General features: G+C 37.1%; 1 protein-coding gene across 5 annotated transcripts in view; it reads right to left on the bottom strand.

The window, feature by feature from the left end:
• Positions 1-24,367, bottom strand: part of LOC128512848 (receptor-type tyrosine-protein phosphatase S-like) — a 144,587-nt gene that overhangs the window by 101,252 nt on the left and 18,968 nt on the right. For 4 of the 5 annotated variants that reach the window (XM_053486304.1, XM_053486306.1, XM_053486307.1 and 1 more), the window contains exons 2-4: positions 17,433-17,507; positions 5,629-5,754; positions 1,348-1,493 (exon numbers count right to left, since the gene is read on the bottom strand). In XM_053486304.1, the coding sequence (XP_053342279.1) occupies positions 1,348-1,493; positions 5,629-5,722 (240 nt within the window). In that variant the 5' untranslated portion in view covers positions 5,723-5,754; positions 17,433-17,507. Of the gene's footprint in view, positions 1-1,347; positions 1,494-5,628; positions 5,755-15,885; positions 15,906-17,432; positions 17,508-24,367 lie in introns of those variants that run through there. The other variant, XM_053486305.1, reaches the window with a different exon arrangement.

Below are 24,367 nucleotides of genomic sequence, written 5' to 3'. Positions count from 1 at the left end.
ATTTTCTTCCCAGATGGGACAACAATATTCCAAGATAACAATGCCAGAATTCATCGGGCTCAAATTGTAAGAGAATGGTTAACGGAGTATTAGACATCATTTTCACTCATGGATTGGCTACTACAGAGTCTAGACCTTAACCCTATTGAGAATCTTTGAAATGCGCTGGAGAAGACTTTAGGCAGCAGTCCGATTCTCCCATCATCAATACTAGAGAGAGAATAATGCAACTCTGGACTAAAATAAATGTTATTGCATAAGCTTGTCGAAATGATGCCATGGCAAATACCTTAGCGCAAATCTTTTAAAAACCAATGCACTGCACAACCTAGTAAAGAAAAGTCTGCTTAAATAAAGCTAGTATACTGTACAGCATCACTTCATGTTTCGACTCAGCTTGCGTGTGTTAAGGCTTTATTTTTACCAAGGGTGCCAATAATTCTGTATCTGACTGTAAACATTGACAAAGGTTGTTCCTTTTGAAATTCCACTTAACATGTCAGTCATTTAAAACCCATTTAAATGTAAATTACTGTTTGGTGTAGGAGGTTCACATTGAACAGCTTCACATGAACTCCTGTTGCTTCTATTTCTCTGTGTTTGCGTTTTAGATTTTCACAGCCAGCGCAGTAGTTTGTTCTCCGCTGCAGGCAATAAGGGTGGGAGGAATATTCCACTGTTTTATGAGGGGTTTTAATATTATGTAAATGCATAATATTACTGCAAGGCCATGGCAGACAGGCTCTTTTTGTTGCTCACAATTGACTGGCTCGGTTGAAAAGGGCTGATTTTGCATTATAAATAACAAAATAAAAACAGCACACTTAAGTTAAAAGCAGACAAACAAGTGCTCTTTCATTTTTATGAGTGACGTTAATTTGTTTACACTCAAGCATTCTCAGGGCACGATCAGCACAGATTTGCTGTTAACTGGTTAAATTCAGTTCACTTTCACACAAAGTCATAAAAAAATTTAATTGTAAGTCTAAGTACTACATTGGCACGGACTAAGTGCGTAATCTCTTTATACTGCATAAAGTGACAGATTTTGAATATTGTATACAAAAAGAGAGTGATTATATCAAAGGTAATTTGAATATGTGCATGCTTCAGGTTCAAGCTTTTGCCATCAAAAGATTTATAGAATGTAAAATGCATCTGTGTGGTGACAAAAAAGACAATTTATAGACATATTTATCTGCTTTTAAATGCAAATGTTGTATCTTTATTTTTAAAATAATAAACGAATGAATACCTCTGTGATATAAAAATGAAATCCTTTAGGGATTACAGCATATAGCATGCATGGCTGAACTGTGCATGTGTGTGTATAGTTGTGCATCTTACCTCTATCCTCTGGGAGTTGACCTTTTTGCCCTTTTTGTTCCAGACGACCTGTGGCTTCGGGTCGCCTGTAGCTTGACACACGAAAGACACCACACCACCGGACACTCCTATCTGATCTGTCGGGATCTTTGTGAACTTGGGGGAAGCTGGAGCCAACAAAAATAGTGTAGAATCAGTAAAAAGGAAAAAATAATGTATCAAAGAAATATGACATTTATACAGGATGTGAATTATTCATTAGGACATGAATATTTTATATACAGTATTTGTGAAGGTCTTTTTCAAATAAAAAGCTTCACCACACCAAAATCTCTTTCATCATCTGTTTTATGATTATTCATATTTGTATCAGTATATGTATCTTATGCAATGTGACCAAAACTGTGATAAACACCATTTTCAGATTTTTTACTTAATATGGCAAATTACTTTCCTCAGTTTATCAAGTAAAAAATCAGCTTTCAGTTGGAGTTATAGCATTTTGCAAAATTATAGGAAAAAACTCATACTGATCCAATCAAAACAATAAATTAAAATTGGGGAAGTTGTTTTGGACTGTTTTTAAAACCATCCACAATAGGTTTTCTTTCAAGTAAAAAAAAAATTATCAAAACTGACAAAATCTGAGGGTGTTAACCGAACCTGCTTTTACCCTACAGAAATCACAAATTAGATTCTTGGTTGACGCTACAGCCAGATTTGCCATGCTGTCTTGGACGGGAAGGACGGAATTCCCGCACTGTCATGTCAATCAACCGACCCTAACCGATCATGGGCGTCCCACTCAGTATTTTTACGTCGCAAGCATCAGTATGGTGTCATGTTCTTGAAGGAAGCTTGTAATGGTCTTTGCTCTCGCTACCTGGCAGTTGTTGCCAAGCGCTCCTTGATGGTATAGCCGCCTGAAAGTCTGGTGAGAATTAACGGCGACTAAAACCCAACCCAAGAAACCCAACCCAAAAAATAAAAAGCCAAATCTCATTATGGAGTTAAACATGCATTCATTTGTGTAGGCTTAATTACTAACAGTAGTATCGGAAATCACTAATACAGTAGATTACATTTATCAGGATGGTTATCTATCTAGCCGATTTTGTTTGTCCTTTTACATACAGTAATATGTTTTTTGCCTTGAAGTCCTATATAAACATTAATAGCGTTTGATTTTCGGCAAACAAATAAAGCCATAATTGTCTATGCATACACATACTGTACACACAAACATAAAAAAAACTAAATAAAAATGAAGAATTTGAAAGGAGCATTTTTTTTATCACTGGTATTTAACTATTCCATATTTTTTACCTGCTGCTCTGTTACATGTATATCTGTTATACTTATGCACACAGAACTTACAAGCTTAGTTATAGACCATAACTGATTGATTTTTAGTCCCGGCTTCAGGTTTGCAAGCATTTCTATAATTGTTAACAGGTGACTGTTTAAAAAAAATAGTATCAAAACGTGTGCATGGTACATGTTGTGAACTTCTGACCGAGCTCCTTCCTTCCTGTTGTCGGAGACGTGATATTTTTATATCAGTTTGGGGGCAGGATAGGACGATGGCATGTCACAAGCCTACTTTTGAACTCTTTTTAAATATTCGGTTTATGCTGTCACTTTAAGAGGGTATACTTATAACCTATATAATTGATATAAATGTATTTCTCTTAAATTGACAGCATTGTATTTATATAAAGTATTTCTTTAAGTTCTTCCGTCCACTAAAATACTTTGTTGAGTCCACATCTAAACTGTCATCCACCAGTTAATGGCCCCTGATGTAGATCATAACGTTGGTTTTGCCTTACTGAGAAAAAAAACAACACAATAAAATCATTTCAGACAAGCAAATCCATTCTGTCTAAAGACAACTGAAATGCACTGGCATGAACACACATTTCTCCCTTCTTATTCTGTATAGCGATACCTAGCACTTAATAGATGCTTTTAACTTGTTCTCCAGCAAACATTATTTTACAATTTGCCATAATAAGGCAAGTAGAAGATGCATAAATCCCAGAAACACAGCTGCTCTATTGACCTGCAGGAAGTTGCAATCAATATATGAATGCAGCTTAGTGGCCATAGCATAAAAGCCTTAAACAGTAACAAATAGACTAAACAAGATTATCCAAAACACACACCAGACGGCAGAGCGCATGATAAATTCAACATTGTTCTTAGCCCTGTTATACCTGGCTATTTTGGCAGAACAGAAAGACTGTTATTACACACATGCCTGTGTGCGCGTTGGCCCGAGGGCAGATTCGTGTCAGAAAGCGACAAATGCCGTAATGAAATAAAAGGCTAATATTTCTAGACGGACAAAAAAAAAAAAGAAAAGAAAAAAAAGTCAGGGCAGTTTGAGTGGCACTCGTCGGCCGATTTAGTGCTCTTCCGTCAATGTGCCGACGGGAAGCGATAAATACGACACCGCTGTAATTCTGTGGCTGAATCTAATAAAGCGTGGCTGAGCTCGACCCCCCCTTCCGCTTGACTCCGGATGCAGAGTGGATCGAATTCCCGCTGGACGCTGAATTGTGTGGTGTGTATGAAGGGGGGTGGCTGGGGCGGCGGGGGTTGTAGTCATAGATACCAGCCTTAGCAAGTGGAGGATCATCGCCTCCGTGTCCTGTTGCCATAGCGTCGGTTCAAACAGAGCCGACAGCGGGCTCACGCTCATCTGTCAGGGCTAAGCCAGGCCTGGTCCTCACCATGGCAACCAGATCCCACACCTCCTCGCTCAGCTCCCCCCCACCCCTACATCACTGGTTTTCATTTGGAGAAAAAGTAAAGCTAGAGCGAATCAAGCTTTTATTACAGAGCAGGAACGAATGTATTTCACATTCTACTAGGTGAAGGATAGCAAGGAGCATGATTAGAAGATGTGATAGAGGAAGGAAAAAATAGACGGAGAGAAGTATTAAGCGTTAATGCGTGATGGAGCACTAATAGAAGTGCAAGTGAGAAAAAAAAAAAAATATATATATATATAGCTGATAAAGTATTCCCAGACAGCATGATAGAGAGATAGCTACAGAGAGCAAACTACTGATGAGCTCTAGAGATAAGAAAACAAAAAGAGATCGCTGGAGACGAAGAGCTGCTGAGGGGCGTTGTCTCTTCACATCTCTCGTCCTGCCGCTACAGCCTCCACTATCGCTGCGCTATCACTGACTCGGCTTTTTAGCGTTCGCTTCTGATCTCGCAGAATCTTCCAGAAGCACTGGGACGTCTTCAGCTCCCTCTTCAACACCGGGCTTTATATCCAGACTTCTCCGTGGGGAACCGTTCCACTGATGTAACATAGGCACACCCTTACACACAAACACATACTACACTCTTTTGTTTACCCACAGGTCTTTTTTCTTTTCAACCATGAAAGCAAAAAAGATCCAACAACCTTGAGGGACACGAGCATCAGCTGATGCTATGTCTTAACCGATGATGTCACACGCTCCCGTGTGAGTGGAGCGCACCATCGCTATGACAACAATTATTAAAAACCAGTCGAGGCAGGGGGGACTCTGGCGGAGGGAGCGAGGATTTGTAATCATGGTCGGGCATGCACGGGCTAAGGTCAGGTGAGGCGTGATAATCGGAAACAAATGCTTGGCCAGACGTGAGAGATGAGTGGAAGGTACGAAGGCTTCTTTATTCTGTTCTCTAATAATAAACAAAAGCATGATCGCATTCAATACTGACTTCCGTTTCAACAGCATGTTAAACGACTTATTTAATGTTGTGGAATATGCATCAAGTTATTCCACTTCCGGGTATTTATCTCTCGTTATGTTACAGCGGCTTTAAATATTCATTCCCTCAAAGGCGTCTGTGATTTTCTTCTCTCTAGCTTTAGGTTACAAAGAAAAAAAACATGGCATTGGCATGTTACAGAGAACCCCTCGGTCCTGAAGACTCTCCTACGGAGAACATGAAAATGTCCAGACTGTTACAAAGCACTGAACCCGGAGACCCTTTCATAAATGTTAAAAGTCACCATTTACATTGACATTGAACCAGTTGTTATTATAGAGACCATAACGCACGTCTCAGAAGAAGCACACTGACATAAAGGTGTCATTTGAATAACACCAGAAAACAATCACAATAAAAAATTTAAACAGATATTCGAAGACTCGGATTTCTTCAAGAAGCATCAGAACTATAAGAAAACACTCCGATTAGTATCGAACATCAGACGTTAACCCTCCGTTCTTCACATTACCCCATGCTGCTAGTTAACAGCAATTAGTTAATAAAAGTTTGAATACGTACATAAGGCATGGCAAGTGCTGGACAGCGTTGAGAGCAAGACGGCCAGCAGGAACAAGACGGTAGAGGGAAACAGCTCCACCGAGCCACGAGCCATGACGGGTAGGCACACACAATCGTCCAGGCACGCTGTGGAGACACAGAGTTAGAATGAGCTTCAGTTAGATTATCAGCCAGTGAGAGAGACAAATGTCAATCAGCCACGTGTCAAACCCACTTCCTGTTAGTTCTCAAAAGATTAAATTTATTTTTGTACCCAATATTACACCACTTATGATGCATGTATTATATATAAAAGACGCTATTGTCAATCATCTCATTAATACAAACAATGTGACTCAAACCACCACGCAAATACGCAGCTGAATTTGTGATGTCTAACATTTTTTATGTGTTCCAAGTCCAGCATGCTCTACTGGGTTCGTGCCATACTGTACTTCCTCCAAAGCCCAAACACAGTAAATAGAAAAACCATTTTCTTCGGGGAAAAAAAAAAGAAAGAAAGAAAGAAACAACTGTAAGCTTATGCTCCTGACTTTCTGTCCTTTTGTGCAGTTTGGACTTTGTTTAGACAATGTGTGCTTACTCTATTGATTTTCATTTTCTCCTTCTGTTTTTCCTCCTCCTTTTAACAATAAAATCATGACTGAGTCCACTACAGTCCAGGATCATAATCTACTTTTGTTTGCCTTCATTGTACGCATTTTTCGTATTTCATATACCAATGAAATACGAAAAATGCCAATGCCATGTCTTGTTGTTCGCTGCTGATGACGTGTTCCTAATTATGAGAAGAACTCAAAATGTTATCCATCATACTAAAGGCATGAAATCTAGAGGCGATTAACACAATCACATGACATGTGAACTCAGCAGGAACTCTGTTAGTAGCATTTATTATTTCATTATTAATATAATTTTACTATTTTAATATTTTTTATATGTATATTTCAATTGACACCAATATTAGTGTTACTATTACATAACACATTTGTTAAGGAAACTAAAAACCTGGAAAAGAATTCAACCATTTTATTGTTGTCTATTGCTGAGTGTTATAATAATAATTATTATAATAATAATAGTTCAGAATGATCTATGACAGATTTTAAAGTCATAAAGCACTCTCTAACAACTTACCGCTAAGTGCACCGGCCATGTGAAAGCAGATTAACATTAATTCAGAGCCGATCTTTGGCAAACTACACCCACGCCAGCTATCACTCGCTCATGTTTTAATTTACCTCTGCTTTTAATCGGGGTGTAACAAAATTAAACTCTCCTGCAATTTCTGTCTCCCATACATCAGCCAACTGAACGAGAGCGGATAAATAAATTCAAAAAACTCTTAACGGCTCTAATCTGAACCATGTAACATCAAGTCATCAAGAATAATAGACATTAAACCATTAGCTAAACTTGTAATTGTTGGTCTCATCTCTAAGCAGATTGAACTGATTAAAAAAGTATTTTAGAAAATGATGATGCATTATTAAGATCATTGTCGTTAGAAGTGTTAGGATTAAATGTAGGAGTGCTTGAGCACCCTTAAAAGGGTCACGTCTGCTGCATACTATTCTGTGTATGACCATTAATAGTGCTACTGCTATCATAATTGAAGGCTTATATTAATGTTGCTTTATCTTTAAAAATAGACTCGCTAGACCTTTTATAATAAGAAAAAAATGCTGACTATTCTTACATACATATATCAGTTTGTTTTTGATGTCGTGAACAAGCTGCAAAATAAAGTTTAATATCATAACCTCTGCAGCATCAATCATTCAGGGAAGTGCAATAAGTTTTTTTTATTTAAGCAATCTTTGGTCAACGCTTTGTTACTATGCATTAAAAAAAATTGAAAAGCAATGCATACGCTACATCAATAAAAGATATTCAACAGCAAAGCTCCGCAGTCCATGAACAGCATATCCTGGCTTAAAAGTGAAATCGGAAATGACTGCATGCTGCGGAAAACCAGAAATTAACTTATTATGTCATTACAAATCGGCCGGTTTCATACGCGCCGGCCCACGTTCCAGTGGCAAGATTAGTAGTGTTCAGGAAATGAGCTATTTCATGCTACACTTGCATTTTAAATGTGATTGCCAAAGAGTCATTTTACTCTCATCATTATGCTATTAAAAGAATTAGAAATTAGGATATATCTAATTGCAGATCAAGAAAAAAGCTCCAAAATGTGCAATTTAGTTTAGCTATTTAAAAAAATGGAAGTTTCAAATACTGTGTCTTTCTGAGTGGAAAGCAATGCGCTTTAAGAAAAGATGTCTATCTTTCTTAGCTGTTTGGGGAATTATATTTGCCTTGTTGTTGCATTAAAAGCTACTTATGAATTATTATTTACAATTATTATACATTTATTCGTGTTTAAGGTGAAAAACTTCACGGTCATTGTGCATTATTGGGCCGTACTGTAACACAGAAAAGAAAGTGCTATCCGCCTCTTCCAACTGCGTGAGCTCACAGACGCCCATGATTAACTAGCATCAGTATGATTGATTTGGGAGTGTGAGTATGACCCTCCCTCCCGAGAGAGCGCTTATTCTCCCTAGACTCCCAGTGATGGAGATCTCCAGATGTCACTCTGGAGATCAAGAGCTGATATTATTAAAAAATGGATCAATACATTATGAGCAATCAGGGTCAAGAACTCTACTGTGTGCTTTTTATAAGTATTCACCTCCCCTTCCATGTTTTGTAATATTACAATGACCTTTTTCTATTGATCCAAATCCAATCTTAGCCAATTTAAGCCATTTTTTTCCTAATTAGTCTCACTGTTTCTAAGTGTTTAAGTGATCTCAATTCATGATTTTTTATGACCACATTTCTTCCACTAAATTGATGGTTCCTTATAGATTTTTCATAATGTGTTGAAGTATTCTTAACCCAGTTAGTTTAAGAATACTTCCCTCCTTAGTTGTTTTCTTTGTTTGATGCAGCACAATAATTTGACCCTTCTAAAACGGCGACTTTTGTTGGGCCCGACAGTGTATAATAAAGTTTTTTCATTTGATATTTACTTACAGTAGTAACATTACGCAATATGGTAATGTTCAGGGGAGGAGGGGGGGGAATACTTATGCAAAGCATGGTAATATCAAATTAAAGAATGTTGCAACATACTTAGTGTAGTCTGGCTACAATGAAAGAGTGTTGTGCGTGTGTACTGTACTGTATGTGTATATTCCCCAACCAAAATGATTTGTAATTTGCAAGCTGGGAGAAATTTGTCGCGTCGCTTCGTATCTTGCTTACTAATCGTTTTTTTATAGCCATGCTGAAAGTAAAAAAGCGGTGCTTCTAATGACCTTACCGATGCACACAAGAATTTACATTCTGGGTGGCTGGAATTTTTCTACATCCACTAGTTTCTTCAGCTAAAAATGAGTCTGTACATCTCCAGGATCTGTGTTTCCCTTATTTTGCTAAAGGTACAGAGACATTTAGCTTTCAATGGCGCACATACTTTAGATTATACGAGTGCGAGATTATACAGTCAGACACACAGATAAATTAGGCCACAGATGAACCGACAAAAGAACCCATGTAATTATAGTACTTATACAAGCATTTATTATTATTCTTGCAATAAACACCTATCAGTTTACATGTCATAAGTCACATGCTGTATTCGAGCTTGAAGGAGACCTCAAACAAAACACGAGTACTGCCAAACAAAGCAGGAATTCTTTTCCATCATTCTGTAATTAATATCTTGTATCATCATGAAAGAATTGCTTACTACCACAATGCAGCTTATAATAAACAGTCCACTCAGAAACAAATCTACACCTAAGTGCTCTGGAACGCTTCATGTCGTGACATAATGCATAGTAGCACTCATGCTTCTTTCCAACTATAGCGGATATGGATTTCTTTTTATTTTTTTTTCCTTCACAAGGGCCCATTAATTATTGAAAAACTTCCCATTGCACTGTGTGTTATCCCTGGCTGGCTTTCGCATTAGGTGTGGTGAACGCCCGAGTTGGGCCATTTTTCAACCAAAGCCATAAGATTCACCTACCCAGCACTCGATACCTGCGATAAGTAAAATCCATTTCTCTCATTCCTGTGTGTGGGCAGGTTTAAGCACCCAATATTAGCTCCCTCCTCACTACCCATAGTTCCTCGCGGTGAGATTAACGACGCTCCGAGTGAGGTTTAACGCGTCTGATCACACGGTTTGATCGCTGGAACACGCCTTCATAAATAAGTACGATGTTTTCTTCAAAACCTGCAGCCAGGATCATTACAAGTGATCGATTTCTGATTGATTCTTTTTTTTTTCTCCCCTAGAACAGATTCCTGTGTGCGCTCTTCCTTTAATAACGAGGAAACGACATAGGCACTGAATAGTGAGGGAGTCAGATAGTGATCAATAGGAACATTTAAGTAATCATCTTACATCTTGCAGACGCTACAGCCTTCAAAGTAGGAATGAAATGTTCACAGTATTGATGGGTTTTTGATGCCGGCCCATATTATGAGGTTTGTAAAAATTTAAAAACATCTTTACAGAATATTAATTGACAGAAAAATTTAGTATTTAAGAATTTGGCTTTTCAAACTTTTTCCAGTTTTTTAGGAAATCTTTTAATTTTATGTACTATTTTGTTTTCTTCTTCAGGGATGTGTCATATGGTGTGATATAATATTACGAATATATTTAAAAATACTTAAGAACAGTATTACAGTACACTGTACATGATGTTCCCTATATTCAGTTATGCTGGACGTTTATCTAATACCCATACATCATATTATTAAAAAGTATAAAGACTCAATATGTTCAATCAGTTCCTTGGTTTTTGAAGTTGTTCAGTGTAGTAAAAAAAACACACAATATTAAAAAACACCAATACTAATGTCATATTGTCACTGTGGGTAATCACCTGACCTGACCGTTAAACGCAGTGGTGGCCGGTCAATACGGGGTGCTGGGGCGCCGCCCCTTTAACGTTAGGCAGAGAGGAATGCTGCTTTAACATGTAATTATTTAACATAAAAATTATTTATTTTATTAATGAAATAAGGTCATTTACTCACAATTTTCCTCTATATTTCTTAGTTTAATTTATTTACAATAAAAAAAAAATCTAAACTGTATTACGTTCATTTGTGTTCGTGTATGCGGGGCGGCGGACAAACGAGTGTCTTCGTACAGTAGGCACGTACGTTTTTAAAAAGCATGTGATTTGAGGCTGAGCTCAAATTTTTATTTTTTTGCTCTAACAAAAGTGTTTGAACTTTTGTTCTTAGCGAATCAATATTGTTTTTAAATATTTGGACTCATGTGATTGGATCATTCTCAACGAGTCTTATTAACAGTCAGCAGATTGTTAGTTAATGTATTGAATAGTGATTGACGTGGAAGCCAGCTAAATATGAGAGAAAAATTTCTTTGATAAAATATTCGTCGCAAGGCGAAAGAAAAACAGTTAAAGAGCTTGGACCAGATCGACCTGATCTTCTAATTAAGCAGCAGTCAAGTGATCCCGGCCGAGCTTACACTAAAAATATCATTAAAAGTTTCATTTTAATTTTGTTTGCCCCCTCCAAAAAATTTTGCACCAGCCGCCACTGGTTAAACAGTTTGATGTTCCTGAGCACTCTTTGACGCAGTCCATCAGGGACACTCCTTTACTTATAGAGGACAGAGTCTATCACAGGATTAAAGATCGCATTCGTTCTTTTCTATCTTTTTCTTGGCCAGGATCGCAACTGGCGGCTGTCTGAATAAAACCGGCTGCAAAATAAAAACATCAGGCGCGGTGGCGACCATTTCAGTCGCCATCTGGAGCCCTGTAACTGCAGGTCTTATCAGATCAGCATTTGCGTGAACTGTTAACTTGGGATCTCTAATCATAATGGTTTAAATTGGATTACAGAAATATTATCTGTGCGAATGCAGCTATTGTTGTTTGTACGTTCAGTGAACACAGCTGAGATGCAGTGGGTCTTTAAGCAAAATGTCCTTTTTTTAATTCATTTATGAATTTAAGAATGATGAAAGCACATGCAACAGATGTGCAAGCCTGAATATTAAAAAAATAATAATTAAATGATTTAAAATTATTTCCTGCAGACCACAGAGAGATATGCAGGCCTGTGCAAATTTTAAAGTGTGTAAGCCATAGGCGTCAGCAGATTTTAAAACGGATTCATATTTCTTAAGAGCAGTTGGTATGGAAATAATTATATAGAAATATGATGTTTTTCAGAGTTTAATAAAGCAGTGAGTTAGATTGGGTTAGTAGTGTGTGTTCAGTCTGTATCTTTTTTTATAATGCAAATCGTGCTGGGTTACATCCCTACGCTTATGACATCATAGCATCATGTTGCCTAGCCCTAGTACTATGGCTGGCTATATTGCCTTATTGTCAGAACACCATCATCATAACAGTGATTGGACTGAAAAAACCTCAGGGAATCCAATAGTCTGTTCAAATCGTTCATTTGATCTTTGAAACATTTACTGTTTACTGTAAAATTAACTCTGAATCAATCACAGCCACTCCTCACTCCTGGCTTTATTTCTGTTTTAACCGGCGTGACCTCCACCAAATGCTGCAACATGCTGCGCTCCACAAATACAGTTAAATAAAGGATCGTACCAGATGCCGTCCATGGCAACTTTCTGCAGCGATGTGTGTGTGTGGAGGGAATTACACGTTGCTATATCTCTGCCCCAGTTTTGCCAAGCTAATGCACAATTAGGGAAAACACTGCCGTCGATTGATGATTAGCAACATGGTGGGATTGTTTTGACGCATATAAAACAGGTACTTGTTCTCATCAGGGGTCCGCGGAAAAGAAAAAAAAAACACTCTAGAAAATTTGTGCCAAGGCTTTCTTTAACACAAACACAGAAGATAGCTTTTCCACTCCCTCTCCTAATGCTGTCATTCTTTATCAAGTGTCAATCAGCCTCTCTGCAGCAACTACGACAGATTCCTTACCGAAGGGTTGATCTTAAATAAATGGCAACTTCGAAAAATAAAACGAATGAGATTTAAATGCTGGCACAGGTTGAAGGAGCGTGGCAGTTTATTAAAATGGGCAGCAGTTAGCAAATACCTTTGGAGGTAATAGGGTTATTAGCAGTTAGAAAGGAAGTGGTCGGTATTAATCAACACACACAGCCTAAACAGAGTCACTAAACAAATGTGACCTTGTGCTGTGTCATTCATTCATTCATTCATTCATTCATGCACCTTCTATACCGCTCGTCCTGTGATGACGCCCCCTGGATGCGGTGCCAAGCCATTGCAGGTCGCACACACACACTCAGAATAGGTAATTTAACCTAATCCGCATCGACTGTGGGACGAAACTAGTGTACCTGTAGGAAATCTACCAACCAAAAACATGCAGACACCATGCACACACACCCAAGTAGGGAATCGAACCCTCGACCCTGGAGGTGCGAGGCCACAGTGCTAGCAGCTACGCCACCATGCTGCCTATTTTTATAATAATGCTGTATTTAAGATGGGTTCCTGTTAAGTATTGTTAACTTAATATTCCTGTGATTATTATTATATTATAAAAATAAATGTATATATATATGAATCTGAGCAACAATTAGCACTTATAAATAGTTATTTAGTTAGTAGATTGGTTGCCATTAAAAATGAAAGCTGAATTTTCTTTGCTGAAATCAGAATACGATTTAATTACATTTTATTTATTTTAAAAAAGTACACTACTACAACTACACACACTTACACACAGGCAAACTGGAAACACCCTACAGCACCCATGTTTGTATAGATCGTGGGAGCAATGCAAACCCACCAAGCACGCGGAGGACTGGAGGCGAGATTCGAACCCTGAAGGTGCGAGGTGCTAACCACTAAAAACCCAACATTTAACATATCTGATTTTTTTTTTCAATAGACTTCTGCTAGAGTGACTTTGACTTTTTGACTTAGTAATGTTGCCTATTTGTGTGTGTTGGGAAAGGGCGACGCACTTAAGACAGTTCCAGGGCAATTTTCTGAAAAAGATCACTCAAATTCCAGACAAAAAAAAATAAAGAACATTTCCAGTTTTATGCTGACAATGGCATATGGATAATATCTTGACTAAAGCATGAGTTATGAGGCATCAAATTAACTGCAGTGCGCATTGTAACAGAATTCATCCATAATTTTTTTTTTTTTTAAAGAAAAGCATTTGACAATGAATAATATTAACAGAAGTTTGAAAACAATCAGCAGTTTGGACCAAATCTCAAAATTTAATAATAAAACTAAAATTTAAATCAGAAATTTTAGGCTGTCAAAACCTTGTAGTGATGTTAATCTGGCATTCTCTGGTACTAGGTTGTTTTTGAAAGTTAGATCATGTAAATCACATGCTCTATAAGAATTACGTGGCATTAAAAGTGTGTTTAAAGCAACTCTGCTGACGCTCTGGATTAAAATCAAGGCTGAATAACCTGAAATCCCCACAAAATCACTAAAAGTGCTGCTTCTATTTCCGACAACCCATCTGTGAGATGGGCATGAGGAGCACTGGACATGAGGAGCACACTGGACACTTCATGTGTCACTGTCCCCCATTACTTCTAGATGAGAATGTCTCATTACAGAGAAACAAGCTCAGTGCCTACAGTACATTGATTCTGTCTTATGGTACGTTATATTTATTATGCACTTTATTATGCTTTGTTACGAGCATGTGATGGCCCTTCTGTCATAAAAGAATTGGTCCGTGGCGCAAAAAAGGTTCTGTGGAGAATTTAATTGAATTTCAATTACATTTTAGAAATTTAGTGCTATTTAGTCTGACTTAAAATACGTTTAATGCCCAATACCCAGAAGGCCTCTGTAAAATAACCATATTACTTACTTATTTTAGCTTAATTTATATCATTATACTCCTTTTTTAACTATAATCAAGTAGAAAACTGTAAAAAAAATAAAATAATAAAAAATTATAATAATAATGATCAAAAACCCTACAAGAGCGTAACCAAAGTATGACCCTTACACACGGAAAGCAAGAAATCAGGAACTTCAATGCAGACAGAGCGTAATGGAAAAGTGCAGAAAATACTTTGCCAAACTAAGTTTAACAGAAACGCTTAGGAGAACTAAAAGAAATAACTTTCAGTTTTATTTTATTTTTTTTAGACACAGAGCACAAGATGGTCAGACTTCCCTTTTTAAAGCCAAAAAACCCTAAAAAAAACTACTACTACATACAAATAACACCATCATTCTCTATTACTACATAACCAAAATTTACCAATGATGATTGTTTCTATAATTATCAATCCATATAAGTATATGTATATTATCAAACATCAATGTTTAGAATCATATAGGTTAATGATCAAATTATGATTTAAGAATAGAATTGTCTTATGAACCAAACTTTAATAATCAGTCTTTTAAATCAGGAAAAATAATGCTGATAATAATAATAATAATAATTAAAATTATATAATCTAATGTAATCAAGCTTTGATAAAAATTAATCATATTGATCCTAACCGTAATAAAGTTCAATAATTAATTATTATAGAAGATTATAAAAGAGAAAAAACTACTTATAACAAAAATAAAATTATTCTGGTTAGGAAAAGAGGAACAAACCAAACTCTTCTTGAAAAAAGGAAAAAGGAAAGTTAAATTTTTGGAGGCCCAATGAGACCAACCCAGATATGAATCAATAATGAATAAAAGATAAATTAGGATGGGAAAAAGTATGGACCTGGGAGTCCATACATATACATATCTATTAAATATTAAATAAAATTTGAATAAAACAGGGAAACAAAAAGGAGCAATGAAGCACTTGTCAGGGATATAAACCCATGTAAAATAAGGAAGTTATGGACTTCGACCCTGTAGTTAGAGCTTTGTGTCTGCCTTTTTGATGGGTTCAGAGCTCTCTCTCGAAGATCTCTGAACGCTTGTCGTCAATAAACTTCTTTGTTTTTCCTCTACTTAAAAGTTGTTTGGTTTTGTTTCAAATTTGGTGAGGTCCGAAAAAAATTTGCCACGACATAGTAGTCGACAGGATACCGGCATGGCCAGTCGGGTCTTTACCCCCCAGGGTCAGGCGACCCTTCAGTCAGGGGAACCAACGCCAGCAATAGGAACGTTATTATTGGAGCGAACTGTATCAGTCCAAACCTGCTGTGTTTATATTAGAAAAAAAGAACAAAGTAACGTAAAGTTACATAAAGAACATGGTAAGTAAGTAAGGTAAGTATGTATTTACCCTATGCTGATGAAGATAGTGTCGATATAAACTAAAGCGCTCAGTGATGAAGCGCACTAAAAGCAGAAGCGAAGAATAGCAGTGTCAGGAAAAGGCAATCCTGCCTCCAGCCTCTGATTGGCTGGGAGTGACCATACTCTGATTGGCTGGGATTGTGGTGGGGTTATAACACTGTTGTTTACTACGAAAACATACTAATTATGCAGAATATAGTAGTTACTTACCTTAATTAATGTAAAAACACATTACAGTAAAAGAAAAATAAAGGACAAATACTGAATTAATAAATCAAGAATACAAAACAAAGGACAAAGATGATAGAGGACAGTCACGTGATACAACCAGTGGGAGAATTATTACCAAAAGGCACATCTTCTAAAATAAATAAATAAATAAATAAATGTCGTAGAATTGTAAAAGTTATTGTCCTTTTTAATAAATCTAACTAGTTTAAAAGTTTTAAAAAGTACTTTTCCAAAAGTGTAGAAAACTCTACAAGAGCGTTACCAAAGTATGACCCGTACACACAGAAAGCAAGAAATAAGGAACTTCAATGCAGACAGAACGTAATCGGAAACTGCAGAAAGTACTGTGCCAAACTAAGTTTAATAAGGACGCTTAGGAAAAGTTAGAGAAATAACTTTCAGTTCCGTTTTTTTCCGGACACAGAGCACAGATGGTAAGACTTTTTAAAACCAAAAAAACAAAAGGATCAATAAATAATAATCGAATCCAATACTATCACAGTATCACTACTACAACTACCACTATAATACCATAGAGTATATTACACTACATAACCAAAATTCATCAGTGAAGGTGGTTTCTATAATAACCAATCTTTCTTGCTTTTCCTCTACTTAAAAGTTGTGTGGTTTTGTTTAAGATTTGGTGAGATCTGGAAAAAATTTGCCATGACAGTTGAAGACCACTGATTTAAAGGACGTGATGCAGTTGGTGTACCATAGTAGAGAACAGTCATTTGAGCGCTTAGAGGCACCTCACGGTAATATGTGACTGGTCACATTAAATCATATTTTGTTCAGCTTCCTGGTTCAATAAGCTCCAAGTTTATTACTGTATCATGTCCGCTTGTTAAGATATGGTCATTTTGAGTTTGGCTTTGGAAAAATTTTCTAACATTAAGCAATAAATGATGCTATGTACCTGTGAACCTCACCATTACTGTAGGTCTGAAATGTTTTCGTTCGTAACTGTCTGTGAGTTAAATAGTATAGATAGGTAGATATATTGAGATTCATTTAGTATCATGATTTTATTACAATTCTAAACAAATTTCATAAATAATTTGCTTCTATTACAACCTGCCTGCCAATTTGTGAATAGTTTAGAGGGTGGCACCTGTAGGATTTCAGAGGAACTGGAACATTTTACCAACTTAAATGCAAACAAATATAAACTAACAATTTTTACATTTTCTGAGTTGTGCATATTTCCTAAAGTAACTATTATTACAAATTTACATATTCAATTTGGACATTTCATTCATGACACACACAGACACACACACAGACAAGACTACTTACCACGCTAGTCTTTTTAAACCCGGTTTGGCTTCATGTCTTGGTTTTGGGAATCCTCAGCAGTTTGAACCTCAAGTCCTAAAATCCAAAACAAAAACCACAAATACATAGAGGATATGATAATTGATAATGGATTGATAATGTCGTTATGCAGCACTGAATGCGAACATTGACTTCAAATATTCAAATTAAAACATTAAAAACAAAAGTTTTCACAGAAAAATCTGACATACAGTAAGCCTCCATCTCAGACATTTATTATATTCTGAGTCCGTAAGTGAGCAGGACAGTGAATCAGAGCCTTGAACATATGTTGCTTTTCTTAATCACACATATTCAACAAGCGAACTCGCTCACACTAACTTCATTTAGCAAAATATGCTGTGCCGCATCACCCATTACTGACTGTATTCAAAAGAGAAATGTCAGGCACCCTTTGGAGAGACAGTTAGGGACGTGCTGGTATACATGTGTGTGTGTGTGTGTGTGTGTGTGTGTGTGTGTGTCCTCCTTCCTACATCCCAAGCTCTGTTCTTCATCTCTGGTGCAGTGAGGCGTGTCTTCCCTCATTGTTGCCTTGTCAACCACTTTTCCCTCGCCTCCTACATCTATCTGTCTCTCTCTTTCTCTCTCTCTTTCTCACTCTCTGTCTTTCTCTCTCACTTATCTTCATCAGCCTGCAATCTGTTTTTGCAATCCAGGCCATGGGCTTAGTCCTTGGACCTCAGGGAGCATCATTTCCATGACAACTGCACTAAAATCCGTCCAGCCGATACGGTCTTTCTGCCAGGCCTGTATGCGACCTTAAGCCTTGGAGCATCTGAGGTTAGAACGACGGTACAGAACAGAATGGAAGCGCTGCTCAGGATCAATGTATAGGTTTTAGAGCCGGTGCAAGGCAGAGGAGGGAATTATGGGATTTGAGAGATGGGAGGACTTTTTAAAGGACAACAGATCTATGTAATTGCAGGTGTATTGAAGCAGATCAATGGCAGACTTCGGGTCAGTGTAGTATTATAAGGATTGCTGAACGGTTGTTGTAATACAAATCCACCGAAATGAAGTCCTACATGAGGTCTTTTTTTATTCTGTCTTTTTTTAACTTTACCAAAACAGCCAGAATTGAATCTTACCTTTATTTGTAGCATAAAACAAATCTACTAACTCATAATGGAGGTTTAAGGATAATCCCCCCCCCCCAAAAAAAAAACTATTTAGCGACACACACACACACATATACACATATATATATATATATTTATATATAAATATATTATATATACATATATATAAATATACATATATACACAGCCAGCATTAGCAATTTGTGCCACCTTAGCTTTTATATATACTCTATATAAGGTATCAGAACACCCAGTGCATTACAGACTATTGTGTATGGGTTTAGCAGGCAAATGGCAATTATGCCCTCAGCATTGTTCTACAATGTGAAAAGAAATAAAAATCAGTTAAGACCATCACTGAATTAGAAGCTGCGTCCAAACTTTTGACTGGTAGTGTAGATGGTTTTCTTGTTATAGCTGATCAATGGCTGTTTTTTAAGTGTCGGCAAAAACTCGATTTCCCCCCAAAAAAGAAATATATAAATGATCTCTGAAAAGACTGACTCTTTGTACCGATTCATCAAAATGTTCATGTCATGTCAAACAGGTTTGAAAGACCAAGTTTAAAGACCAATTCATTACTTTAAGCAGAATTTATATTTATTGTTTATAAATACATTTATTTTTTAAATATATTATTGTCATTAATGTCAATTGTATGCCATCCTATTAAATAATGAAACTGAGTTTATACATAGAGAAGTTTAAAACATTCCAGAATAAAAGTGGCCGTGTATCTGAAATGTATAACCATAAAATATTACCAAACCAATGGCCTGAGTGAGATCCAACCTCTGGTCCCACAAGCACTACCTGCCCACCTGCTAACCAATCAACCACAAGAAGGTATTCAATATGCATGTAAGAAATTAATTGGAAAGCAGCCAAAAGTGTGAAAACAAGCTTAATGTCAGAGATCTGTGCTCTGAAACTAGAAATGATGCAGTTTGGATGGTGTATTACAGTACAGTAATTTGGGAACTAAGGTGCACCTTATGGTAATCTTTCTAAAAGAAAATTGAACAGAGAGGTAGCATTACAACACTGTGTGGGGGCAGCTGTTGCATCCGTCCCATCTCTGATCTGGATTCTAAACCCTGTTAGAAACAGGCTATTAACCCTAAACCATTCAGCATTATGTAAGAATCATTAAGTTTTTCAGTTATATTCAGTAACCACTTTACTTTCAAAGTGTCCCTCTGGATCCAGAGCCTCTTCCAGGAGAACTTGGGCACAGAAAGGAAATAGACCCTGGGTGGGATGTCGATCCATTTCTGGACACCACACAATCACAATCATATTCCCGAGCAACTTTGAATAATCAATTCACTGCTACAGGAGAACTGTACGGTTGCACAGGAGGAACCAAAGTCAGGATCAAAGTGGAGACCCTGGAGCTTTAAATACCACCTGCTGCACCTTCACACTGCAATTTTGCATTATATCCTCCCTCGATTATGAGGTGATCTGAATAAAAACATCTGCCAAATGAATATATGTAAGAGGCAACGCTTTTTATTATCAAAGCAGCTTAGATTATATGCCTTGAGCCACAGGCAGAGTAGGGAGCCTTTTTTTTTTAGTTAGTGTTAGCATCCTGGCTAATAGTAGTTGAAAGTCAGGGCATCTAAAAGGTGCCAGAGGCAAGGGACGCACTTGATGGCTCAGATGAACACAAAGCCATTTAAACAGGCAGGGAGACACTGTTAGCACAGTGCTGTTTAGCCGGAGAAAAAAAAAAAGCCTAAATGACCTCAAACATAAGAGCTTATGCTCTTAGCTTCTAAAGAGCAAGTGCAAAAGATCAAAAGCTTTTAATTTTACTTAACAATTTCCAATGATATTTAATGTTTAAATAATGAAAAATCAAACAGTCGAGTAATGGTGTCCATGATGCATGATGATGTTGATGGTGATAATTGCATGAAAGCATTGGAAGATGATCAGCTTAAGCGGATGGAAGGTAAATGAGCTGGACAGACTGAAGTACCAAAGCACGGCTTCATCGCTGTCGTTTTTAAACATGAAGTGCCATTGCTTCCACCATCAGTGGGATCAATCAAATGGCATTGTGGGTAATGCATGTATATGTTAACCAAAGTTACAACAGACCAAAATAAGTTTAAACTGAAACATTCGCTCAGAAATTCATTTTAAAATAACTCTTGACTGCATAAACGAGCATCGGATGCTCATGATCCTGTCACCAATTTACTGGTACTGTATATAATTGATAATCAATGTTATTCAATTCACCTGGCCGAGGTGTTAGTGTTTTAACTGATCTGTGTATTCGCATTGCCAATCTGTGTGTTCGGGAGAGAAAGGTACAGGCTTTGTTTAATGAGAAAATCACTGATGCTTTGTAGTGCTGCCAGCCCCAGACGGAAAACACAAAGCTGTCCAGGACAACAGACAAATTATCCAGTCTAGCACTGTCACCTGTGCTCTGGATTACACACAGACGCAGACACATTTACCCACAAGAACAACTTCTACCTGATTCCGTCTAACAAGCCTCATCTTAGGTAACGTAAATGTCGAGCTCTTCCCATGCAAAATCCCTTAGACAGACACGGCAATGTGCCATCGAGTCAAGATAATCTCGCAGACTTTCCACACCAATACTCAGGTCTTCGAGAAATCATTTAACATTTTAATTTTGTTTGCATTCGAAACGCATTCATTTATTAATTCCCATCAATAAATAGCTGATACCTCCAGCAAAGAAGAAACAAAATCCTCATACAACCTTTCGACAGACAGGGAAAAAAGGTTTCCTTGCCAGTTTTATTATCTTTTAGTCTTTCCATTCTGTCACACAAGCAAATGAACGAAAGCTGAACAAATGTTTAGAATAAAACACTATCTGGACTTTCATTTACAAGTACAAAGGTTATCCTAGAGACAGGACTTTTAATTTAAATTAAAGTTTGATTTTCTATTTCCTTGCCTTTTAGGTCTAGACCTTCATTACATTTTATCCTGCTAAGAAAACAATTTTAAATTGAATAGCTCACAGTGTGGACCTCATATATTTAACTAAGATATGCCTTAGGAAATCCCAGGCAGTCACGTGAGCACTGCGTGTCACAGAAAACCGATAACACTAGGAAGGTGAAAAAACTGAAGCTCGCCAACGGTTCGTCATCACAGAAATCCAACTTTCCTAATTCGTTCTTCGTCAACAACAAATCTACAACCGACTTTCTAGAAACTCACTTTTCTAGACCTCTGACAGAGCATATTGTAACAAAACAACACATATTTCATTCATTTACATTCTAACCGTGCTTTACTTTAAAAGGACGTTTACACTGACAACTCATCAAAACTATTAATAATTATTTTATTTTTATATTCCTACAATAAAAGTGGAATTAGGCTTCTATATTTAATACAGAACTAATAGTGGCATATGACTTATGACATACATATAATGCAGAATAATTTATCATTCACTTTACTTGAAGCAATTTTAAAATGTTTTAATAATAGTAAATAGAAAGTCCTATTAGTGTTAATAAATATTGTTTAATCATTGCACACAGGTCATTAGTAGTTTTTAAGTTTCTGCATGAAGATCTCATTATTAGAAATTTATGAGGCATTATTATATATTAAAAACAACTTAAGAGGAAGAATTTCCAACTAATTTCCAAGAAAGACTAAAGGACAGTTAAAATAAAGTATAAATGTGTTTTATTACCAGCGTTACCAAAGCTAACAACTGTACTTGAACAGATTATACTATAACAATCTTAATGCTACTGTACTGTATGATTTTTATTTTTTTTTTTTTTATTCTCAAAATTCTTTAAACCTGGAACGTCCTAAATATTCCTCTGGTTTATAGGAGTGATTGCTCTGGCTTCAGGTCCAGAAGTTAAAACTTTCATCTTTTTTTTTTTTTTTTACTTTTTTACTTCAGTATTCATAAAACCATAAAATTCATTGACCAGGTGATCTCCCTCATGACTCTCCCCGATAATCAGAAGTGCGTTTTTTACACCTATTTTGTCCTCTGAGAAAGTTCTGAGGTTAAAAAAAAAAGGAAAAAAAATCTATTCACTTCAAAAAAGAAAAAAAAAACCACAAGGGGATTGCTTTTAGATGTACTTTAAAGGTTCTCTCTTTTACGCAAAGCCAAGGAGGAAAAGAACTGCATAACATGATCAGGCTAAAAAGCTAGCATATACTGTAATAGCCATTTATACATAATACACCACGTAGCAGCCTTGTTTGTAGATAACGTTGGAAATGAGCAATGAGATGCAAGCTAGTTTTCATTAGCCAGTGAGAATGAAAATGGCTATTACAGTATATGCTAGCTTTTTAGCCTGATCATGTTATGCAGTTCTTTTCCTCCTTGGTGTGTGTAGGTGGGGGGCACAAAATGGCAGAACGGATATGTTCTAGTTCCTTTTGTCCCCTTTCTTTTCAGTGTGTCATGGTGGGGCAGAGACGCACCCTGAATGGGATGCCAGTCGAATGCAGGGCACCACGTGTACACTCGCTCATGTGACCATCTTTTGGCTTTTCTTTATTATGATACAAATTTCCTCTAGGGCAGGATCTAATGAACAGCCTGGGCAATGGTGGGGCAGCCCCCCTACTATATGCCTTGCACACCAGCAGCCCCCTCATCCTTCAGCTCCCCCCACCAACACATTTCAATTCCTAACACTGTGAATTTGAAGGCAAAACCACAGCTACAGTATGTCTATAAGCTGTTGTGAGCTGCTGTGGTATCTCAAGCTGAAGTAAGAGCTCTTTTCCTTGTGAAGTCGTGTCGTACTACGCCAATTAAGCTCAGTTAATCGTAACACTTGCTAAACATGATTCAGTAATGGGGTTTGTGCTTTGTGTTAACCAAAAGTAAAGTCGCTCACTAAACGGAGTTCATCACGAAATTAGCACATAAATAGGCTGTTTAAAACTCTATCTAAAGCACAGACTCTGCACACAAACATCATGCCTCCTTTACTACCAGACTGGCAATACAGCAAACATGATGCAATTAAATATCCAAAGACGAGTCAAAGTTTATTCTGCTTTTCCGTGCATATAATCTCTCTCTCTCTGCATGCACACATACATACACCTCTGACTTTCCTTTGCCTACTCTCTTATTCTTTATAGCTCCTTCTCATAGTGCAACAGATGAAAACTAATTAGACATATGCTCATAATGCGTTCCGTGCCACTCACCTGACCGCCCCTCCCTTCACAGCGCAACCACGCCCCGCCACCACAATCTGTTATATCTTTATGGATTTCATAGTTTCATTACAATATATTACCTACATTAGGTTAATGAAAAATATGGATTTTAACCATGGGACCCTTTAATACTGTAGGTCACAGTAGTAAAATAAGGGAAATCAAGAAAGAAAAAGGAAATGAAAATACAGTCGAAAACTGTAGTTCTCAACCCTGGTCCTGGAAGACCACATTTTAGTGTTTTCTCAGCTCCCAGCATACCTGATTTAAATAATTAGCTAATTAACAGTCTTTTCTGAACTGAAGTGAGTGATAGAACAGGGATAACACTAGAATGTGCAGGGAAAAAGCTTAAGTTTGGGCAGGGGGAATGTTAAAGATGAAAAGAGAAGTGAGGAAGCGAGTAAGAAGAAGAAATGAAAGTGAGTGATGAAGATGGGGGTGAGGCTGAATCAGAGCGAGGTGCAGATCATTAGCAGGACTGATGGTGAGACGGGTGGAGACAGGCAGACGGGTGATCCTGCCATAGTTCTAGCGTAGTATGATTTTATTTTTTGGTTATATACATTTCAGTGCAGTGATGCACCATTT

Source organism: Clarias gariepinus, chromosome 25 (assembly GCF_024256425.1).
Source record: "Clarias gariepinus isolate MV-2021 ecotype Netherlands chromosome 25, CGAR_prim_01v2, whole genome shotgun sequence".
Classification (NCBI taxonomy): Eukaryota; Metazoa; Chordata; class Actinopteri; order Siluriformes; family Clariidae; genus Clarias; species Clarias gariepinus.
The sequence above is the reverse complement of the archived record's forward strand: the minus strand, read 5'-3'. Positions and strand labels throughout refer to the sequence as shown.